Source organism: Palaemon carinicauda, chromosome 38 (assembly GCF_036898095.1).
Source record: "Palaemon carinicauda isolate YSFRI2023 chromosome 38, ASM3689809v2, whole genome shotgun sequence".
NCBI classification, from domain to species: Eukaryota; Metazoa; Arthropoda; class Malacostraca; order Decapoda; family Palaemonidae; genus Palaemon; species Palaemon carinicauda.
In genome coordinates, this window is record NC_090762.1 from 14,023,970 (window position 1) to 14,049,386 (window position 25,417).

General features: G+C 33.0%; 1 protein-coding gene across 1 annotated transcript in view; it reads left to right on the forward strand.

Moving 5' to 3' along the window:
• LOC137630241 (titin homolog) overlaps positions 1-25,417 on the forward strand; it is a 186,997-nt gene that overhangs the window by 134,331 nt on the left and 27,249 nt on the right. The window contains exons 26-32 of the mRNA XM_068361699.1: positions 94-165; positions 15,044-15,197; positions 16,912-17,056; positions 17,616-17,732; positions 21,317-21,524; positions 22,017-22,147; positions 23,056-23,319. Coding sequence (XP_068217800.1) covers positions 94-165; positions 15,044-15,197; positions 16,912-17,056; positions 17,616-17,732; positions 21,317-21,524; positions 22,017-22,147; positions 23,056-23,319 — 1,091 coding nt within the window. The remainder of the gene's footprint in view (positions 1-93; positions 166-15,043; positions 15,198-16,911; positions 17,057-17,615; positions 17,733-21,316; positions 21,525-22,016; positions 22,148-23,055; positions 23,320-25,417) is intronic.

Here is a 25,417-nt window from a genome sequence, read left to right on the forward strand (position 1 = left end):
ATGATTTTGTACTTAAGATCTTGATATATATCCCCCAACTATTGCTCCCCGAAAAGCAAGGCTGTTGACCTTCATTGACCTTGTTTTCTTCAGATATGTCAAGGAAGCCAAAGATGATTATCTTAGAAAGTCAGCCAGCAGAACTTCCTCCCGATGTCGTCCGGTGTAAGTCGAAAAATAATGCATGGAGTGTCTACCGTGTGGTTTTAGCCCCCTTCCCTTAATAATAATAATAATAATAATAATAATAATAATAATAAAAAAAAAAACAGTATCCCCTTTAACGTGCCAATGACCAAGCCCTTACTTCCCTGGCGTCCTGTAATAGTTGTTAATGTCGTGTGCCCAATTAATGATTTTCCAAAACCAACTAAAACGAATATCCCCGTGTTTTTACTGTGAGGTTAACCCATCTTCCTCAATTTAGAAGTAAATCAGCAAACTCTAAAATTAGTCAAAATAACCAAAAATGACCAGATCTCTACATTTTAGGTCTTCATAGTTCTTAATTTCGTTTGTCGAATAACTGGAAAATTTCCCTAGCGAACTAGAGATGAATTTCCCTCGAGTGAGACATGCATTCCGTTTTATATAGCAAGTTTTTTTTTTTCTAATATTATAATATAGTTTAGTGTCGTTTCATTTTTTTCTTTGCATGGATTTAATTCAGTGACTATCTAACAATTTCATATTTTATGTTAGAATTAATCGTTCTATGTGATTTCGTGTGTTGATTAGGAATATGGTTTTTAAAGACATCTATACCATAGGTTTCTTATTAAAGGCATATTTCATAAATGAAAAAAATATTTCTTCTTTGAATACTCAAATTGTGTCTTTTTTTTAAATAACACATACACAGATCTAAAAGTATCAGTTATATATTAATGTGCATTAAAAAATTATCAGCTTCGTGAAGATATCATTTCCGGTAAGTACATTAATAATTTTGTGTGATGTTTTGAACCCATAGAATGATACTGAAAATAAAAACACCGACAGGATATCCTGGATCACATTGATAATAGGTTAAAAATAAGAAAATAAATAAGAGTAAAGATATCGAATTTGGATACAAAGTCGGAAACCTGAATCCGTTGATAAGGTACCTTACTGGGTTCAGTAATAAAAATACGTTATTTCCGCACCGTTGATAAACCTCCTTTTGTCCATAACTGTAAAACGAAAACATAGCCAACAATCTTTCATGTTTATGATCAGGGAATATTTACCTTTGAAATAAACTTTCAGTAGTGACATTCCAGTCGTCATAAAATACCACGGTAATGTCATATATATTTCCAGGCAAGATAAATAACCTGTGGTCATTCTGCAAAACTTCCTTCTATTTGGCAAAGTCTGAACGCATAGTTAAGAACTCGGTCATTTTCTACAGTAAACGCTGACACACCTTACTAGGTTTGTGCTGTATATGACTTTTTTATATAGTACCCTTCCTTCAGAATATTAAAGTTGTTGATCAATACTTGTTAAGTTCAAGGTACTTGGAATTAGAATGTCATAACATTTGCAGAAGTCCTTCTAATAACATCATAGCAAAGGTATTAAATGCGTGCAAAGGATTTCATTTAAAATGAAGCACAAGTCACAAGTCATGTCTATAATATTGTTGCAAGATGCTACTAGTTAATAACTTTGGCTAGGCAGTAAAATCTCTGGAAATGGTTCGCATTTACATGTAGATCATGAGTTTATAGCCACTAATTAAATAGCAAGGTTACCACATTGCTAAATTGATTCACTTAAACATTATCCGACTTGACAGAATTTGATTAAAAGATTTTGGAATGGTTAAATCATACACTGTCTCAAGGAACGCTGTAGCCAAATATTATGGTGACAATAACCTGTCGCAACTACAAAGCCTTGCACGAGGCACCAAAGAATTCAAACATGTAGAAAAAGTTGGTCTCCTCTCAGTTGAATTAGAACTGTAGCAGACTCAGCTGATGCTAAGATATAACTGTCAAGGTCTAGATGCTGAGACATAGCGAGTTTCAAGCTTAGATTTTATTCCGCGGTAGCATAAACCTGCGTGTTTTTAAAAATCGCTAACATACAGAGTTCATTTGTTTGTCTCACCTTACATGAATTTCTTTTGAGTTTCGTGTTAATTCATGAATAATTGTCCGGTGTATATTATGCCGTTTAATGAAACTAAGCGGGTAATTGCGCTCATAATCTTGTCAATTTTCTCTTTTACCTGCATAATAGCTCATGTCATAGTTTATACGGAAATTGCCTCTGTGCAGACAATGAAAGTACGTTCGGTTTCTAAAGTTATACTGTATTCTTAGGGAACAGAATGGAGACAGTTTAACAATAGTACTAATTAAATATTTAGCTTCATAAGTATAATAAGGTGTTTCCATTAAAAACCAGACTTTTAAGCTCACAGTTAAATAAATGATGTATATACGGGAATTTATGAAACTTACAAAACATTCACCTGACGTTGGTTAAAAGTTGATGTGAAAGATTGAAACAAGTAGAATAAAAATATAAATAAATTTAAATTAAATGAAGTGATGAGCCGTCAAACAGGTTAAAAAAATGGATAACTTTTATTAAACATTCAGAAAATAACAGTATATAAAGCGCTTTTCGAATTTCGAAAGGGGAAACTAATTTTGAGTGGGATCTTGATTTCAATACGAAATACACGAAATATTCATTGGAATAGAATGGTGACTATACTGACCCAAATGCGCCACTCTCACGTTTCCATGGGTCCCAACAATGCAATTTTCAGCATGGGAGAGAACAGAACTACTAGTTAGGATGGATGAAACGTAATCGCACATTTATCCAAATTTCCATTTCTGTACCAAGTTTGCTAGTTGAATGAGAAGTTATTCTTTTCCATTGTTTCCAATTAAGGAACCAATTTCAGCGAGGAAGAGAAAGAACCATTTATCCCGTTCACATGAAATCCCGCTGTTGTACCAACTCCAGAGAGAGAGAGAGAGAGAGAGAGAGAGAGAGAGAGAGAGAGAGAGAGAGAGAGAGAGAGAGAGAGAGAGACAGACCCAGCTGACTTGGCTTAATGAAATTAGATATGTAAAAAGTAGGTGTAAAATGAATTAAGTAGAGACCCACTTGTTGTTTTGTCACCGTTCAAGACTTTATTCTTGATTGATTGATTTGAGGTTTTCTGGCATCCTGACATCTAAGGTCATTGAAGCCGATTTTTTTTTTTTTTACTTAGACGAGAAATGGTGCTCTAAACAATTTTCAACACGCAAAAACGTATTAATAGATTGCCATGTTTTTGGCGATATTGAAATGGCTTTTAAATTATTAAAAACGAAGAGATAAACCAGCCCAATAAGTCAAGCTCGGCTCTTACAGATCTGGCCCAATTAAAATCGGGATGAAAAAATATATTCATATTAAAGTAATAAATAAATAGAATAAAATATATAGTAAATATCGTAGATGAAAAATATATTGAGATAAAATCTACGAAAAATGTATTGAGATAAAATCTACGAAAAATGTATCGAGATAAAATCTGTGATAAATAGAAATCTAAATCTTATCCATAAAACCCATGTTACTTAAAAACATTAAAATCTTAAAAAAGGGAAATTCTCAGAGTCCGACAAAATGAAAGGGGGTAAACTGAGTAATTCTGGAAATACAGATGTAGATAATTCTACATTCACAAAGTGAATGATAAGAAAGATTGATCAAATCGGTTGAACTAAGATTATGATTTCGTTCGAGTTTATATTAGGACACAGTACGGCTTATTATTATTATTATTATCATTATTATTATTATTATTACTAGCCAAGCTACAACCCTGGTTGGAAAAGCAAGATGCTATAAGCCCAAGGGCTCCAACAGGGAAAAAAAGCCCAGTGAGGAAAGGAAATAAGGAAATAAATAAATGACGAGAATAAATTAACAATATACCATTCTAAATATCATCCTTAAATTATACCTATACCTCCAAACGCTAATCCGCATGAAAAATAAGAGTAGTAATTAAAAGATAAAAAGTATATATCACGTAAAAATTTCCGTTCCAAGTTTCTAGTCTTTCAGCATTTTCACAACAACAATTACTTCACTGTTTTAGCATTCTCTTCAGGTTCGGTTTAGAAAAGGGCATACACATCCCGTTGACCTTTCTTCTAACCGACTCTCACAAAAGAGAGCAAATCACCGTGACTGGATTCGATAAATTAACAAAAAAAAAAAAAAAAAAAAAAAAAATCTCAAAATCTCATTGCTACATTTGCTTTTATTCCTACTGATATTTTCTGAAACCTCTCTCGAGTTCCTGGGATGGAGTTCGGAAACTTCATCAGTAATATTAATTTCTTAGAAAAGTGACTTCGATGCCGTGACTGATTCCTATCCTTCGTCAGTCGGGAGGGGTTTAGGGTGGGGGGAAATGAGTAGAGGGGTAAGCCGGTTTACCGAACGAGAAAGTAAAAGTAATGCAGGAGAGGCAATGAATGTCTAATAAAAAATATACCGCAAAAATCACTTGATGCAAAGGTGGATAGACAAGGCGGTGTACTAAAGAAAGATAGGAAAATTCCACGAGACAAAGGTAAATACGTATGAATTAAAACAGCAATAGCTCTATATTGGTGATGCAAATAGCCAAGGAAATCTACAAATTAATTAAATTATAAAAATGAACGTTTTGCTAAAAACATGTTTTATGCATGGCTTCAAATGATGAGTAGTAGGTAACAAGTGCTGCAAAATATCATAATTTCACTTTCGATAGTGATATATATATATATATACATATATATATATATATATATATATATATACATATATATATATATGTATATATATATGTGTGTGTGTGCGTGTGTGTGTGTAATAAAACCACATGGAATGTGTAAATGTCATGAGAATCCTGACCGCTTTCGCCTCTTCTACTTAGGATTATCAATATCAGCATCACGTGTTTAGGTCAGTTTCATATATACATATATATATATGCTCACACGCATATATATATATATATATATATATATATATACTGTATATATATATATATATATATATATATATATACATACATATATATATATATATATATATATATATAAATGCGTGTGAGCATGTCATATATATGCATGTTAATAGATAATCAGAAGCAAGCTGTCCAACAGCTGTGCATCAATATGGATTACCATAATCCTAAGCTCTGCATTTTAATACCAAGGATACAGAAATATAAAAATAAAATTTTTCTCTGGGAAATGTGTATGTGACGTATTGTGCACAAATTGCAGTTTCTAACTGAATTTAATTGAAAAAAATTACCAGAGAAACTAAGCTCTGAACGTTCATATGTACGCATAGATATTAAATTCAACAACGATGAAAAAAAAAAAAAAAAAAAAAAAAAAAAAAAAAAAAAAAAAAACCCTGCTATTACAGTTTACTGTACGTTACAGGACCAGTTCAGGGTCTGCCTTGACCAACTATCGACTTTCTAATAAAAAGAAAAGGAAAAGAAAATGAGAAAGATTGCGTGATCCAGTGTTTGGCGAAAATCATTGCTGATATTAGCGTGTGCCTGCGCGAAATCGTCGCTTTCAACTCCCCTTTGACACGCTATAGAGAGGCTCTTCGCTGGCTGTACACAAATGGCTGTTTGTTATGCAGTCGAAGGCCGTTTTCGTTGATTTTGCTTCCCGGAGGATGTCTTAAATAACAGTAAAAATAGAAAGAATAATATTCGTTATAAGTATGTTTTTTGAAGGCTGCCAAGTAAAATGTGATACGTTAAAAAGATATAAACATGTCCCGGTATGACGGTAGAAAAAAAATATTATTTGAATATGGGTTTGCGGATATATCTACGCGTTGAAATCTACAATTTTGAATGGAAAAGTAAATAAAAAAAAATCCTTAATAACTGTACCCACATAAAAATATGATGTAAAAGAACACGCACACACACACAAATTTAGGGGAATCGTTAATTACCAATTCAATGGTAATGGCCCATGACCTATATTTCGGACATGTCAAAATAATAAATTCACAATTAGTTTACCTTCAACTTTATTTTGACGGCATGGGTGCATGCCATAAATATTGCTTGCACTTTAAATATAGAACACATTATTCAAAAAGTTTATTTTTGTCGTATTAGATCGATCGAGTTGCTTAAGAAAAAACTTGAATAGGACTAAAAAAAAATATCACCTTGTCTAGAGAAAATGGAGTAAATTTCCGTTTATCAAGGTTGAAATAAGATTACAGTTTCGTGACAAACCTTTTGCAATAAAACCACTGTAAAAAATAGTGAACTGTGAACACCTCCTACACGAAAACTACCTAAAAATACATTATCTGCACTCTTCGTTTGAATAAGCATGACCCTAAAAAGATATTCAACTCGCCAGTACTGGAAGAAAAAGCGAGTTTCGAGCCTGTCTCATTTCTTAAATAACAGTCGTACATTTGAACTTTTGAGCTTTCAAGCAATAGCGACCCTGCATGGCGGTAAAAGCTTTAGCCGATGTCGTACATTTGAATTCGGGTTCTTCTACTTCCGTTTAATGAGATAAGAGCAAATATCTTCGGATTGGCTGTGCTTCAAGTGCTTTTAATTATACCTTAAACGTTGAAAATGATATTTCCAAGGAATTCGCATATCTTTAATGTCGTGATTAAGGGAAGATACTGTACGTTAACATATACAGTACTATACTTCAACGACCAGATTAATCAGCTGTGGGACTGATTATCTATCTATCTATCTATCTATCTATATATATATATATATATATATATATATATATATATATATATATATATATTATATAGGTAGTGGGTTGGCCAGGGCACCAGCCAACCGTTGACACTACCACTAGAGAGTTATGGCATCTTTTGACTGGCCATACAGTACTGCATTAGATCCTTCTCTCTGGTTACGGTTCATTTTCCCTTTACTTACACACACACACACACCGAATATTCTGGCCTAATCTTTAAATATTCTCCTCTGTTCTTATACACCTGACAACACTTGAGATTACCAAACATATCTTCTTCACCCAAGGAGTTACTGTACTGTAATTGTAAAGTGGCCACTTTCCTCTTGCAAAGAGTCGAAGAGACTGATAGACTCTTTAGCTATGTTAAGCAGCTCTTCTAGGAGAAGGACACTCCAAAATCAAACCATTGTTCTCTAGTTTTGGGTAGTGCCATAGCCTCTGTACCATGGTCTTCCACTGTCTTGGGTTAGAGTTCTCTTGCTTGAGGTTACACTTGGGCATACTATTCTATCTAATCTCTCTTCCTCTTGTTTTGTTAAAGTTTATATATTTTATATAGGAGATATTTATTTCAATGATGTTACTCTTCTTAAAAAAAATTTTTCCTTTCCTTACTGGGCTATTTTCCCTGTTGGAGCCCCTGGGCTCATAGCATCCTGCTTTTCCAAATAGGGTTGTAGCTTAGCAAGTAATAATAGATATATATATATATATATATAGATATATATATATATATATATATATATATATATATATATATATATATATATATATATATATATATATATATATATATATCAAATACATGCATACATAATAGATGGACACACACAAATATATATATATATATATATATATATATATATATATATATATATATATATATGTATATCAAATGCATGCATACATGATAGATGGACACACACACACAAATATATATATATATATATATATATATATATATATATATATATATATATATATAGATATATATTAGACGCACACACATAAATTCATACAGATTGCCTAACCAGCGGTATTTGTAGGACAATTGTTTTATTCGACACATGAAAGAACATAACAAAATTGAATTTTATTCAAGAATTTATTTCAACAATACAAAATTACTCGCACATCCTATCCTTTGTACTCTCTTCGTTCAATTTAATACAAAAAAATGAATTCCGGAATAAGAAATGGCTTGCGTCTCCCACCCGCACTGTACTCTCTTTGTCTGAAGTTATGCCTTTGCGTGGATTAAACTGCTTCCGTTCATATCATCAGCGGATAAAATAGACTGCCGTAATGGTTCGTGCATCTGGTCAAGTCACTGAACACAGGAAGGGGATCACGTGATCGTGATGGAATTTCATTGCCGAGAGAAGAATGCAATTGGAGATTAATCAGTTTCTTCTTCTTCTTCTTCTTCTTCTTCTTCTCTCTCTCTCTCTCTCTCTCTCTCTCTCTCTCTCTCTCTCTCTCTCTCTCTCTCTCTCTCTCTCTCTCTCTCTCTCTCTCTCTCTCTCTCTCTCTCTCTCTCTCTCTCTAAATTGCAAAATTTATTTTGAATGACATGTATGACTTTCATTTCTCGTAAACTACAATTGTATCTTTTTCTAAATTGGTAAGACTTTGTCTCTCTCTCTTCTGTTAATATAGCGACTCATTCCGTGAAATAATTTTCTGTTTCTTCCCGGAATCTCTCTAGCGGAATGACCTTCATTTTGCGATATGTCCATATATTTATTGATATTCATTTCAAAAAATTTATGTACTTTTACACTGCATTAGTCATATCCGGTATTGGAAGCCGTCCGGTTAGCTGATTCTGTCTGCTTCCTCGCCGAGTCATAATTTTCTTTAATTATCGAATTATTTAAGTTAGTAAGTTAGTTGACTGGTTTCTGATTACATTCCAAGTATTGCATGCAAAGGATAAAACAGCATATTGATCACATTTGGAAGGTCTTAATTGCAAATTTTCTAATTCAGAAGAGAAATATATATCCGTCAACGCAAATACTATAACTGCTGGGTCTCCTACGAAGCAAAAATAGATACATAAATAATCATGTTTTGGGAAATAACATATGGACTTTCCCCTCCCCAAAAAATCTTCGTTCTAGATACAATTATATTCCTTTCTTGAATAATGCCATAAAACGTGTCTTGAAACGAATAGTTCACTACTTGTGACTTATGGCCATTTCACTTGCTCTATAAACGAGAGGGCCTGGGTTTGAATCCCTGTTGAAGTAGAATGTTTTAGACACGTCCCAGTAAATCCATTTGCCCATATTCATCCCTAAGCAGTTACTCATCTGCCTTGGTTCCCCCCCCCCCTTCCCCCACACCCCCTTTTTGGAAGGGTCTGGGACAATGGTAGCAACCTCGCCCTTGTTTCTTGAGAATAACCGTTGAAGTACTTCCAGAGGAAAAGAAAGGTATGATGTTGAAAAACTATAATCGTGCTCCCATGAATTATTGTATATTATGGAGACATGTCATGTATCGGTACGACATGCATATGGCTTCAGTGATTATTAGTATCCTATTTTCCTTAATTTATCAATCAATATATTAGTAAAAGGGTATAAAATACTATTTAAAAACTACGGTGCAATTTGGTCAAAACAAACTTTTCTATGAAATTTATCAACGTAAATGCAACCACAATTTCCAAAAAACAGAAGGGGACTGAAGACTGAAAAGGACCATCTCAGATCTGTGTTCATGCAAATTGTGATGAGAATGGGGGTAGGGCGAGGTTTACGACCCACCCACCCCCCTCCCTCCTCTGCAACGAGACGATTTGTTACTTCGCCTCCCTCCCTGCCCTTCCCCTCACTCTGCACCCTCTAACACAATTGGTGTGTTAGGGAGTGAAGAGAAGATGACCGGAGACCAATTGTATACACAAACGGGCCTCTCAAGGTCACGGGTTTGAAAAGGGCCCTTTTCAATGGGTGATTTCTCTGACCAAAAGTTGCAGAGAACGAATCACCTCTCCACGCCCTGTCTGTCGGAGCTTTGCGTGACCACATGCTCTTTTCGGTCGTATACATATTGTGATTTGTTTGAATGGTGAATCCTTTTTAAAATTAAACGTAAGATGAAAGTTTTTGTTGATTGGCAACGTTAGAAAGATGGTGAGTGATTGCATTGCTTTGAAATGATGAAAGTGTTTTGATATTCAAATATATGAACCTTTTACAATTGTGTGTAAATGGAATGAAAAGCATTTCATTATGGAATTGGATCATTAAGACAATGCTGCATTGCCTCAAATCAACGTACGAGATATTTTTCTCGCTTTTCTTAGCCCGCAGTATTTATGTGATCATATACTAGTGACTTATACCCCCAGGCAGTGAGAAACGTTTACGTGTGTATGTTTGTGAGGATGGATGGAAGGTCGCTAAGCCGTGTGTTGTGCATATGAGAGGATCTGGATCTTGTGTGTATGTGTGTGTGAGGTGGGACGAGAGATGCCGAACGACTCGAACGAGGAGGATTGCGTGAATCAGTGTGGCTCAGAGAAGAGAGAAGTGAGGTAGTTGGTATCATAGTTTGTTGTTGGCTAGTTGGTGGTGTTGCTTAGAGGGAGGGCGGAGGAAAGGCCTGCTTGGGGAGTCACTGCATCGTTCGGATTCCGTTCTTCTACTTCTTCTCAAGTTACAACGATCCCGGTCGTTAGCCCCTCCCATCCCCTGCCCCCACCCAACCCACCTCCCCTCCTTGACATTTGGTCATACAAGACTCATCACTCATGAAGCCGGACGAAGAAAGTGAAGGTGCGTGAGTTCGTTCGTTTGTATGCTTCCTTGACAATGTATTTGCTATCGATTAGTTATCAGACTTGATTTACTCTTCTCTCTTTTTATTTCCATCTTTTCCCCAAAGGATATCACGATTGAAATGAAAGAATCCAAATGTGAATTACTGGTTTTTTACAGTTGCGAAAGAGACGTTGCTGGGAAAAATGGCAAATCTGACGTATGATATATGGTTGTTTTTAATCACTGATGTATGCTATATTCAGTATGATAACAATGTGTGCTGTATTATTAATTACAAAGTCATTACAATAGGTTATTCTTGAAACCACCGCTATTGTCAATACTATTCCAAGTACTAGCAAGTTAATAATAGCGGCAAGGATAGCAACTAGGACTGAAATTACAATAATGAATAATAATTGTCAGCCAGTCACTTCCTTAATCCCTGCCATTTACCATAGGGAACATCAAAAGGCCCAGTGTTGACGCAACTCACCACCGTAGTGTTCATCACAGATGATGTAGTCTAATTATACGAAGATTATCTTTTGGCCTACATTGATGCCCCGTCACGCGAGCCTCTTTTCCAGCAACGCGCATGCCCTTCACCAAACGAGACACAAATGCCTTCTTTTTCATTTTTGTGGTTATGTAATCTATCCTCTTTTTCTTTAAGATTTCTGGAAGTTTATTTTGTTACCCTCTCTTTCTAAAACGAGTTAAAATTACTATGGTTTTTTATCAATACTTTACATTTACTTGATTGTTTAGTATTTTCTTAAAGTTTATTTTCAGTTATATGTTTGGATTTGGGGCTTTTAAAAGTACCACCATTTCTGTAGCATTTTTGTAGTTTGGTGCAATTTTTATTCAACGTGATCATTCTTTATACAATATTCTAGATGGCTTTTCTTAATTTCTTCTGGGCTGCTCATTTTTTTTTCTCGAAAACGTATGATTATGGCCATGATATTTTATGAGATGACGGACAGTTTTAACATGGATACTAGTTTATCGTTTTTGTTTTCGTAATTACTGATTTATCATTTTTAAGATTAATCTTAGCGACTACGAGGAGCGGGTTCTTATCTTTTCTTATGGTAGCAAAAGAAGTGATAAAAATGCCAATAAATTACACCCGTATTTTCTCTTGTTAAGTACGGTTGGAAATGTCTGATTAAATTAACTTGAAAATAATCATGTAAATTGTAATTTACGTTGACTTATTGCAATCATTTAAAATATTTAAAAATATCACTGAAAATATAAGTATTTTAGTATTACATAGACATTATACTGTACTAACATATCCACTAATCTTATTGGGTGTCCTACAAGACTTTGTAGCCATATAGTTTCGTGAGGGTATCTGAAAGAGCAATACATCATAAAATGTATCTTTTATCTTCTATCCTGAAGTTCTACGTCAAACCTCTACACTCAAACTTTTTACAGTTTTCCTTTTTAATTCTCTTCTCCAATCTCATCTGGAGGGTCATAAAACACTGTCTCATCGCTTTCATCTTTGAGGTTATTGGGAGGCCTATATTCCCTTAGATCCATATCAATTTAGTTCATATCCCTCGCCTCTTGTAGATGTCTAAAATCAATGAACTCTCCATCCTATGCTTATCCTTTTAATTCCGGGCTCATGACCTGAGGACACACTGTCTCTCCTAAGTATATTTATTAAAAATCTCTAGAGATTCCTTCATAACCTCTATCTGTTGACTCTGCGCTTTCATTAAACATTACCTTAGTTTCACTCATATTCATTTTCAGTATATATTTATATATATATATATATATATATATATATATTATATATATATATATTAATATTTTATATATATATATATATATAGATGTACAAACATACACATGTACAGTATATGCATTAATATACACACACACACACACACATATATATATATATATATATATATATATATATATATATATATATATATATATATATATATATATATATATAGATGTACAAACATACACATGTACAGTATATGCATTAATACACACACACACACACACACACATATATATATATATATATATATATATATATATATATTCCATCTACTAGTCTCTACAGAACTACTCGACTTACAGTAAACTGCAACTACCTAACTCGAGTTACCCACTAAAAATATAGAAATGCCTCCTTCATTATCATTAATACTGAGCAAGCTACAACATTAATTGGAAAAGAAAATTGTTTTAAATCTATAGATCTGTTTAGCCAGTGTTAGTTGCATATCTATAGCAGTGGTCCACCTCTCACTATTATAGCCGTAACTGATTTGAATTACTTCTAAATGTCTTGATAAGTTAATGCACGGTTTTGTGTCCTTGGTAAAGCTGTAGAGTCACAAGTCCTACAATCTAACAAGTTCTCTGAATTCAAATTCATCAACAAACACATTTTTTGATCCGTGTTTGTAAGCCTAATTCTACGGTCTCGATAATCTTTATAAGCTCAAACATTCTACTCAAATTTAATCTTTCAAATAAACTCATTCTTATAAAACTAAAGGTTTTGGGAATTGTTTGGGTATTAGAAAACTCACGTTAAGCTTACCCGTGATGTTTCGTGTACAGCATTTGCGTTTATTTCTTATATGTTCTTCCCGGTAACAGAATTCTTCGCATGATGTCATAAATCCCGATGTAAGACTTCGCAAACCGAATAGTTCTTCATAAGCCTGAGAAGACTCATCTCATTCAGACTTCAGTTTTTCCTCTCTTCGTCTACCATATGACTTATGTCTTTGGCACAAAGTCACTTTCTGAAAAGAAAAAAAAAATGATAGAAAGGATTAGTGAGATTATGTACCTTACCAGAGGTAAATTATATTAGTATTTATAGGATAAATATTCCTTTTATCCAAAGGGAAAATTTTCACTAGTTCGATAACTCAGAGAAATAACGATATATGGTTTGAAAATCTCTCTCTCCTCTCTCTCTCTCTCTCTCTCTCTCTCTCTCTCTCTCTCTCTCTCTCTCTCTCTAACGAGAACAGGTGATTTCCCAGCACTTGCATCTTAGCTCAGTGTCTCAGCCAGTGAGTCACGATTCTGTAGTTTCAAATTACATTTATTTCCTCTCTGCTATTTTCTATTATTTTTTTTACATTATGCTCTCGTTTATCCTTTCCTCACTCCCCTCTGTGCTTCTTTACTCCCTGTCTTTTTACACCGGCAATCTTTCACTCTTTTCCCTTTAGTCCCTGTGATTACACAGGTTCTCACCCCCAATCTGTGGTAGCGTGATGTCACCTTTTACTTCGGAAACAAAACAGAATTTTGTCTTTTCCTTATACTTTAGAACTGAAACAACCTGTATCATGTCTAGGAGCAACTACGCTTTTTTTTCCCATTGCTTAATCCCCTGGACAAATATTAAAACTGGCGTGTGAGACGCCGTAGGTCTCGTTTAATGGATATTAGACGAGGGCAGAGGAATCCCGTCTTCAAATGTGCTTTTACGTTGGTGGCGCATCTTGCAGGCGTCTTTGTGGCTGGTCCCTTGCCCAACTCCTTTCACATGTTACTATCAACTCAGATGATTCTCCTGCATTCTTCCATTTTCCTCCTACAAACTGGATAATTGTGCTTTTGTTAAAAGGACACTGCATGGTTCGCACAACAAACCCCCTTAGTTTCTGCGTCAGAACGTTAAGGTAATTTTAGCTTGATGTGACCTTTTTCCTTGGTGGTTGAGGGGTGATGGGAGTTTATAATGTGCGCTCATTGAAGAAATGTCACTTATCTCTATAGTAAAGTTTACATTGTAGTGAGAAGTTGTGTTCAATGCGTGGGATGTTCCTTTATTTTCCCCTTATGATAAAAAAAAAGAAAAAAAACCCTCGGTAAATTAAAATCCTTGGTATTCCTGAGTATGTTTTTACTCACTGCGTTGTCACACTGCACATGGGATTAATTATAGCTCACATGTAACGCAAATTATCTATCAGCTGTCTCAGATTGAATTGCTATGTTCTTACTACTGGGTGGTGCTGATTGTGTGGATGAACGAAATTATGTGTGATAGGATAATTAAGCAATATTTATTATAAATTCTTCATATAGACAATACTATTGTCAAACATTATAAAAACCACACATTTACTATTTGCACACTTGATAAACAGTGGCAGTGACGTTTGCAACAGAAGATTCTGCAGTGGCTGACTTTAGACATTGACGTGTATTAGACGTACTGATATTGTCTCTTACTATTACAAAACTATGAAGATCAATTATATTAATATGATCTATGAATACCCTCATGCGCAATCACTAAGTATATTCTTGTCCTTTTTCATTGTGATCTGTTATTACTTCAGGTACATACTCAAAAGATCTACATTACACTGCCAGCCACATCATTGTGATTTATGGTCAATCTTGGAGTAGATACAAATACTATTATCTCAACCGTTCTTTATGTTTCAACAGCTGGGAACACCACAGACGATGCCCTCGAAGTACTTAACACAGATAACCTGAAGAAGAAATTCATGATGTTTGAAGCCATTTCAACCGCAGAGGAAGACTTGGCCGATGCCATCAAAGTCCGTCGATCTCAGTCCCTCTTAAATAGAGCCCGAGGGTAAGTAATTTTTCTTATTTGATAAGCACGCTTTGGGTAATAATTGTTTTTCCTTTGAACGAGCAGGTGGTGGGTAATTTTGGTTGATCATCAGGTAGTCGCTATATGTGGAGAATTCTACTTTGTGGTTAACCGCTGAAATTGAAGAATCTCAATTCCCTTGCAAACAAAGTACATGGGTGAGTTTCATTTTCCATATTTTAAAACTAGTTAGCTTATTTGTTAAAAGATTGGCTGTCGAAACTTGGAAATGTTTTCATGAAAAATCAAAAGCTGATAACACAAAATTGGTCAGATAAACTGTACATTCCTTAACCTATACTGTGCTCGTTTTTTTTTATCCATCAAATATTTGCTTCTCAATTATATTCCAGAGCCTTTCTCCTACAGGACTTTGTCCTGTCTCTTCCATATTCCCGGTTTTCTTGACAAATTGGTTCTCATTTCATCTCAGCACATGTCCAAACCATCTCTACTTTTGAGTTTTCTGCTTATTTTAAAGCTTTTATATATTACATCCCTTTAGGTAATTCATTCGGAATTAGACCTTACCAATATACTCTAACCAGAGAATTATGATTTTCCCCTATATAAACATTAGATAAGTGGCCTTTCCAATGACAAAGTTGAATTCCATTTATGCTAGCTAAAACAAATCAAAATCCGACTATAAGTATGATAAAAATTCTTGATTCTTATTATGAAACTTGCATGGGTATATTTTTGTTTGATCAGTCTGTTTAAGGTATTTTTCATGCTCTAATACTCATTTCGGTGTTATATTAAGACTAAATAATTATATAATTTAATGATAATACATTAAAATATTGTATATACTGTATATAGGCGTTTATACAATATATAGTGTATACTGTATAGTTTGTGTGTATGTGTGTGTATATATATATATATATATATATATATATATATATATATATATATATATATATACAGTATATATATATATATATATATACAGTATATATATATGTATATATATATATATATATATATATATATGTACACGTATATATATATATATATATATATATATATACTGTATATATATATATATATATATATATATATATATATATATATATATATATATATACAACTGCAACGAATTATATTCAACACAACCATTCTGAGTAAACAATCTCACTATAAATTTTATGATTTAGGTATTTGATATGTATTACTAAAATTCAAATTGGTTTTATTCACTAAATTCAATTGTTTTCATTCAAAATAAGGAGTCAAAAAAGGTTCAACTTTGTCTTAGCCTGATATTTCACCTACAGTTGTTATCCTTAGGGAAACACTGAACCAATAATGTAGATAATGTGTTTGATGTTCAGCACTAACGTACATTGCTTTCACAAAATTTTTTTAATTTTGCCACAAGTTTGACAGCACATACTCTCTACCCAAGATATATTTCATGCATTGTAATGCATTATATTCTAGATGAATAAGGCTTGACTTATAACTAAAGGAGCAAAATTGCATATCAAATTGTATCTATGTTTCACCAAGTTCTTGCCAACTACAGGGAAGTTATTGATAACTTCTCAATTTAAAGTATCGTACTTAAGTTAAGGTCAAGTATCATGTTGAATTATTTCATCATTTTTTTTCTAGGCATCTCTGATATCTTATAATAGAAATAGTATTGTTGTTTAAATTATTTCTACCTTTACTTTTTTAACAGAGGTGAAGATGACTATGGTGTAGAGAACTCGGAACTTGGAGAATATGATGAAGAAGAGGAAGAGGAAGAGGAGGAGGAGGAAGAAGAGGAGGAAGAGGATCCTGAAAACCCAGATCAGGCCAAGATCAGGAAGAAAGTGAAAGCAGTAAGTTGCCTTTACACTTAGATCCTAAATATCTTAGGTTTTCTTTAGTTGTATTCAAGTTGAATCTTCCCATGCATTCAATTTAAAATAGCTGGGTCCAAAATTAAAATCTTATCAAATTTTACATATGAAGTCTTCATGTCATCGTCCACTTTTTACGTCAAGTTTCTATACCTTAATTATTTTATATTTTACCGAATTAAGTTTTTTAATATGTAATCTAAAATGCATATCCTATTCAAAGTTAAACATGATTAATTATCACTTTTATAACTTCTGACTAGAGATATATACTATGATAATGGCACAGTCATTTACAGTTTCTTTAAACTTCACTCAAAACCTTACAAGAAAGTACAATGGGACTCTTTTGCGATGTACTACAGTAGCCACTGAATAATTAACCATAAACATTACTTGCTGAAACTTCCATTTATGAGAAAAGAATAATTTACCTCAAAGAGGAGATAATAGGTTTGCTGATTCCCATGTTAAAGATTAAATTAGAGCCTGGGAAGTCAGATTATGCAGTCTCCCTAATTATCTTTTGTAATAACAGACCAGCTTCAGTGGCATGCAAGATATTAGATCACTAAAAGCTGCTAAGAAGCGAAAGGAGATGATGGCCAGGAAACGACGTGAAGAAGTTGCAAAATTCCGTCAGATGTTATGTGCGGTAAGTTTTTCTAGAATATATATATATAAGGGATAACACTCATGATTTTTATATTTCAAAATACATCATAATACAGAATTCGCTCTGCCGCATGATCTAAGACCAATAACGATATTCCTTTTATAAGTAATTCTACTCAGACAAGGATTTGAAACATAGAGCTGAGTAGAAATAAAGGTTAACCTTGAGACTATCATTCTACAATGAAGATATTCTGTATATATATTTATTTATATATATATATATATATATATATATATATATATACATGCATACATATATATACATACATACATCTATATATATATATATATATATATATATATATATATATATATATACAATACTGTATATTCTCTCTCTCTCTCTCTCTCTCTCTCTCTCTCTCTCTCTCTCTCTCTCTCTCTCTCTCTCTCTCTCTCTCTCTCTCTCTATATATATATATATATATATATATATATATATATATATATACAATACTGTATATTCTCTCTCTCTCTCTCTCTCTCTCTCTCTCTCTCTCTCTCTCTCTCTCTCTCTCTCTCTCTCTCTCTATATATATATATATATATATATACAATACTGTATATTCTCTCTCTCTCTCTCTCTCTCTCTCTCTCTCTCTCTCTCTCTCTCTCTCTCTCTCTCTTCTCTCTCTCTCCTCTCTCTCTCTCTCTCTCTCTCTCTCTTTCTTTATATATATATATATATATATATATATATATATATATATATATATATATATATATATATATATATAATACATACAATACAACCATACATCGACACACACACATATAAAGGGCACCTTGGTATATGCCCCTAAATGGTTTCAGAACTTAGGACTTACCAAATACATTTCACTCACCAGAAAAAAATGGAAAAGGAGCAAAAGTTCTAATGAATAAATGGTACTTTATATGGCATACTGTACATTGATAAAGTTGTAAACAATAATTTAAACACCACTTAACACCAAAATACATGAATGAAGAAATTAATGCAACGAAATAAATGACTTACACATGCCACCTTCCTATTTATCAAATTCTCAATTTTTTCACATACACTGATAGCATAACTATTTACTTTATTGCTTGTTTTTTCTCAATAACTATCTTAAGAGCCCTTGATTAATTAATTGCTAAACTCGAGTGAAATTTTACAATGAGTTATAGCAGGTTGTGAATTGAACAAGAGATAAAGGCATAGTGATGCTCGTGTCTTAGTTTCAACCTTAAATTAAATGGAAGCATAAAAAAGGTAGCTGGGGCTTAATGGCCCATGTAAGTTCTAGCATTTCAGTCATATTCCAAGTAACGAATGTATATCAACAGTTTTTCATGTTGAAATGAAACATATACTGTATGGGACTTATTTCAAGAGATGTATAACAACAACAAAAGTAGCTGTTTCTAATCTTGGGTAGGACAAAGGCCTCAGATATTATTACTATTATTATTATCATTATTACTAGCTAAGCTACAACGCTAGTTGGAAAAACAAGATGCTATAAACCCAAGGGCTACAACAGAGAAGAACAGCCCAGTGAGGAAAGGATATAAGGAAATGAATAAACAATATAAGAAGTACAGTACTGAACAATTGAAATAAAATATTTTAAAAACATTAACAACATTAATACAGATATTTTATAATTAAGCTATAAAAAGACTTATGTCAGTTTGTTCAACATAAAAATATTTGATGCAAGTTTGAACTTTGAAGTTCTACTGATTCAACTACCTGATTAGGAAGATCATTCCATAACTTGGTCACAGCTGGAATAAAAATTCTAGAGTACTATGTAGTACTGAGCCTCTTGATGGAGAAGGCCTGACTATTAGAATTAACTGCATGTCAAGTATTACAAACAGGATAGAACAGTCTGTGAAGATCTGAATGTAAAGGATGGTCAAAATTATAAAAAAATCTTAAGCAACATGCATAATGAACTAATTGAACGACGGTGCCCAAGATTAATATCTTGATCAGGAATAAGAAATTCAATAGACCACAAGTTTCTGTACAACAAATTAAGATGAAAATCAGCAGCTGAAGACCAGACAGAAGAGCAATGCTTGAAACAAGGTAGAATAAAAGAATTAAAACACTTCTTCAGAATAGATTGATCACCAAAAATCTTTAGAATAGATTGATCACCAAAAATCTTAAAAAGACACTCTCAATAGGCCAATTTTTTGTGCAACTGAAGAAGACACAGACCTAATGTGTTTCTCAAACGTAAATTTGCTGTCGAGAATCCCACCTAAAAGTTTAGAAGAGTCATACAAAGTTAAGAAACATTATCAATGCTGAGATCCGGATGTTGAGGACCCACTATCCGTGACCTACTTACAATCATACTTTGAGTTTTGCTAGGGTTCAACTTCATGCCCAATAATTTGCACAATGCCATTATTTTAGCTAAATCTCTATCAAGGGATTCAACAACCCCAGATCTACATTCTGGAGATGGGATTGATGTTCTTATTCAAGTCTGGGTTTGGCAAGTTTTCATCATCATTTTAGCCAACAGCAGGTTGGTGATGGGAGAATTTTATCTGATCACTCACAGCAAACCAACCTAGTATGGATGGCCCTGAATAGCACAGCTTTGCTGATCACAGTCATTCAAGAACTCTTTCACTATGTTAAGGTATCCCTATTCAGAAAGGGATAAATACAATTTACACATAATTATATATACAGAAATATGAATATCTATCTATATATATATATACATATATATATATATATATATATACATATATATATATATATATATATATATGTATGTATATATATATACTCTCTAAAAGTCTGATCATTCAGGAGAATCTTGCACACCAAACACATTACAAATTATCATAAATTTCATATAATTAGGTAATCTATCCTTTCAGTTTCTGACATAATTTACAGTCGACTATCAACAATTTCCGTCTGTAGCTAAAATGGCATTACCATTATTATTACAACCAAGTTATATTCTTATTGTCAATACGTATATCTTGATAAAATTAAATTTCTTAACACACAACACAATGCAACTTTCTCCCACTATTCTAAAAAAAGACCAACCCTCCCTAAACTGTTTGATGGGCCAACTGCTGAGCAATAGATGTACATGAGTAAATATCATAGTCGGCATAATACGTAAGTTCATATACCCTTCCCGTTATTTACAGTACATGTACTTTCTTTCAACTATGAGACATACTGTAGATGTCAATAGCTTACAATGCCATCACATTACTGCCAGAGTTTTCCAATAAGATGCTGTGTCCAACATATAGGTAATAAACTACTGTAAAATACTATGTATATATGCACAACCAATAAAATATTCGAAATACTCAAATATTCTGAATTGGTCTATTTTTGAAATCTACAGAATAATCTACTTATAGGTAATAAACTACTGTTCTATATAAGCACAACCAATAACATATTCAAAATAATCAAATATTCTGAATTGGTCTATTTTTGAAATCAGCAGAATAATAAGGTTACATGAAGAAAATAATCCTAAATAATATACATCTTAATATGTATACTAACTTTTGCATCTCCTTTTCCAGGGCAAAAATATTACAACTCGAGAGTACTTCGAAGGTGCAAATATAGATGCCATAGACTTTGAGAGGAAAGAGAGGAAACAGCAAATTAAACTTGAACGAGCTGCTGATGCTAGTGACATTAGGAACAAATTCGAAAGTGGAGAAATTCTTGCTAGTAAAAAATCAAGTGATGAACGTAAAGAGGTGGAAGAAGTATTCAAAGAAGCAGGTAAGTTAAACTAATAAAGCTAAGATAGAAAATATACAGGTAATTTTATTTATCTTTGAATAATCATGATGAAAGCACTGATGATATGGTGTACTATATTTTGGTCAATCACCTATATCATATCAGAAATTTCATAGGAAGTGCTGTTAAGATTTTGTCAAGAATTCCATCTTCTCACTTTTTACATTGACGGGAAATAATTAACTGCAGAGAAGTTTCCATTAAATTTATTTTTGCAGTCTTTCTTAAGTTATATTAGATTTGAGTACCCAGTTGTTTTGGTTTTCTTACTCTATGATCTTATTTCAATTGAAGAGTATTGTAATATGTTGCAAACTACTGTATCTTTATAGACAATGATTTTTGGAGCTCTTGAAATATCTAAACACTTTATATTAATATTTTCAGCAATCCAATTTCATGTTAATTTGAAGCATTCTTATGTATAATAATTATCTAGAAATTATACAAGATTATCAATCATCTAAACAGAAACAGCAAGTCGGGCTCGTAATCTCTTTAAGCAAATTGATTCAGCAGCAAATCTAGATGATGAACCGCCACACTTGAGACGCTCTCGGTCTACAGCAGAAGCTCGTAAAGAAAACAGATTATCAGTTGACGTAAGTTATGTTTGTTTATTGTTAATCGATTTCTAATACTTTTAATTTTTCACACCTTCTCAACAAACAGTGACATAAGGAATCTGTGTATATTTATGAACAGTATGCAACTAAAAAATACATTTCAGATGCATGATACAAAATTTAAGATACAAATTAAAAATACTTAGCCTGTTCTAGCTTACAGAAATTTTTATAATTCAGATTTGTTTACAGAATACAGTATGGAAGAGTGTTTCCACTGAAGCTGAAAAACAAATTTTATAACTAAGTACTGTATTATGAAACTGGCAACCTTTGTTGATAGTGTTTGCTTTCAGCTCTCTTATATAGAGTACCCTCAATGCTTTGAGTACAACACTGTGATAAATCCAGATTATATGCACTGTACTTTATTTTTAAAACCACTGTGCTTTGAGATTTACATGAATATAGCAGCCACTTGCCAAGATATTTGGCTAGAACAGCATTCATTAAGTTATATAATCAGTTTAAAAATGAAACAACTGTGAGTTATGTCAACATTTGACAACTGATTATTCTCATTGCATACCAGTTTTACATTTAAAAAAAACACAGTCATACACTGAAGAGTATTTAGATTTCCGAAAACTACATTCATATCTAATTTCCATCCATTTAAGATTATATGACACTTTTTTATGGTAAATGGTGCTATATATTACTGCTTTTCTTTTTATTTATTGAATAGTATCTTTTTAAATAATAAAATCTACAAGAGAGCCATGAGCATTATAAATGTATTACATGTAAGTGGCTGAGCTCCTGCATGTAAAGATATATGTTCATCTTCCCAAATTAGCTACCACTCGTACCACCGCTGACCATCAAGGTTGAGCAAAGAATAGCTGTTAACCCATCTTGACAGTATCCTGAATGCATTACAGGGCAGACAGATTCGCAATTTTGCAGCGCAGCTTTCACAGGAGGATGGAGAAGAAGAAGAAAAAATGCATATAGAATGCAGTAGCATTCAAAACAAGTTTAAGTTCTTTGCAACATACGAGGAACGGGTGAAAGAGGCAGAGAAGAATAAGAAGAAAGTTTTCCGCTTCACCCCCCCAAGGGATGATGAAAAGGTTGAAGATGAGTTACAGGCACCTGTGCCTAGACGTTGCATGGCAATTAACTGTGCGGTGTGCAGGCTTCGGGTAATTTTTTGGTGGTCATTTGAGTTCTTTTTATACATGACCCTCCGGACTGTCTCATCCCTGTACCCGTTACATTTCGTAGTTTTTTGTTTTGTCTTTGAGAAGTGTAGACTGTATATGGCCCAATATGTTTGTCTTACATCTGTCTTTTTTTCTGTGTAAGTTTGCCTCTCTACTGTATTCTAACTGGGCCAATCCACTACACAACTGAGATGTAAATGCTGACAAAGGTTTTTTTTCTTTTAATTTGAGGAAAGTAGCTGTAAATTTTTTATATCAATATCAAGAATGTAACAAAAATATTCCAACGATCTTTTAACTTTAAGCAAGTCTTTTAATAAAAAACAATGGTTGGCAAAGTCTCAGTTGAGATTGTGGATTCGAGTGGATTAATATGTATGTTTCTAATAACAGATTACTTCAGCATCATAATAGATTCTGATAAGCATAATCCCTGCAAGGCAAGTTTAAATCATCACTTCTTACATAGGAATCAAAAGATACATGCTGGAGTATTATATCAGAACGATGAAGCCCTGATCTATCGGGAATTACTCATAATTGTATATCTCTTGACTATAGTTTATTTCAACTAACGGACAGGCCCCATTACGGCCTCATCCAACTTCCACATAAATAAACTCTTATTTCTTTACTCTCAAACTTCAAATAAAGTTTTGTACATTTCTAATTCCTGAATAAACAGCATTTACCATTTCAGTTATTGTAACTTTCATGATCTCTTCCACAATTCTTATTTGAAAAAGGAAGTATGCTTATCTTCTTGACAAATTATGATGAAACCCTTGACAAGAATGCAGTCAGGGCATGAACCTCATGTAACCTTACCCCAGGGTCATTCCTTTTATTTCCACATTTTGTCATATTTTTTTATTTTTGTACTGAAGGACAGTAAAAATATTTTTTGAGCATTTTTTAATTATCAGATTATGCTTGCATTGCTTTTTTCTTATTTTTGTTTGATGGGATACTTGTTTTTAATAACCATGATGGGAATATGGATTCCTATTATATCTAAACCAGTATATTTATCCATTCTGGTAAAGAATTTCATAGTGAGTAGACAAGTTAATTACTAAACCATTAGTTAAGTCGGCAATAGACTCACAATCTTACGTAAGTGCTTCTAGATTCTTGTTACATATAAGGAAATTTATTGTCGAGAATACAATTGCTTCAAATCACTTTCATTACTTATAAAGAAATTTAGTCATTAATAAAATTTCTTCAAATTTCAACAAATTATGACATTTTTCCTAAAGATGTTAACTGCATAGTCATAATAATTTTTTGTACTTTGCTCATCATTTCATGAAAAATTCTAAAAAAAAAAAAATATGCCTTGTTAATATAGACATCTTTCACGATACACTATTATTAACACTAAAGAGTATCAAATGTTTGGTAGGAACTATTTCCACAGGAATTTTAAATGTCAGAGCAGGACAACTTTCAGCATGCCACAAGTGACAAATTCATCAAATGGAAATTATCTTGGATTTTGTATTGTAGGTAGTGGAAACTTTGATGCTTGTCAAGCGGAAAGAGTAAGATATTTTTTTCACCGAGTATTTTTATTTTTAATCAAGCTTACTGGTGCTCTAGCATCACATCTTTCTCCTTCAACTGACCTCATTCCTTTTGTTATCCTTTTTTTGTTTGTCTTTGTTCGTAGAGCTTCCTTTCCCTTTCCCTTCCATCTATCCTGTTTCCATTATCACTTCCAATTGTGTTTCATCCCTCTGGAGTTTTCTCACAACTAATTAGTACCTTTTCATTTCACTTGATTTTGTTCTACTTTTTCTCATACTATTTATATTTTTCTGACTTTCCTCCTTATTTTTTCTACTGTCATTATGAGTGTCTAGTTAATAAGGCCTTTCATATCGTACAAAATTCTACAGGAAGATCAGTTTAATTTGCAAAGTACAATTTTACGTAAAAAAAAAAACCTAATGTGATATTCATTGTTTTTTCAGCCTGTTCTTAAGCTCCTCATTTATACCTGAATGTAAATGTGGCATTTTTCTATCATCTATGGCTTTGCCTTAAACCTTGTCTTTTTTCAGAAAAATTT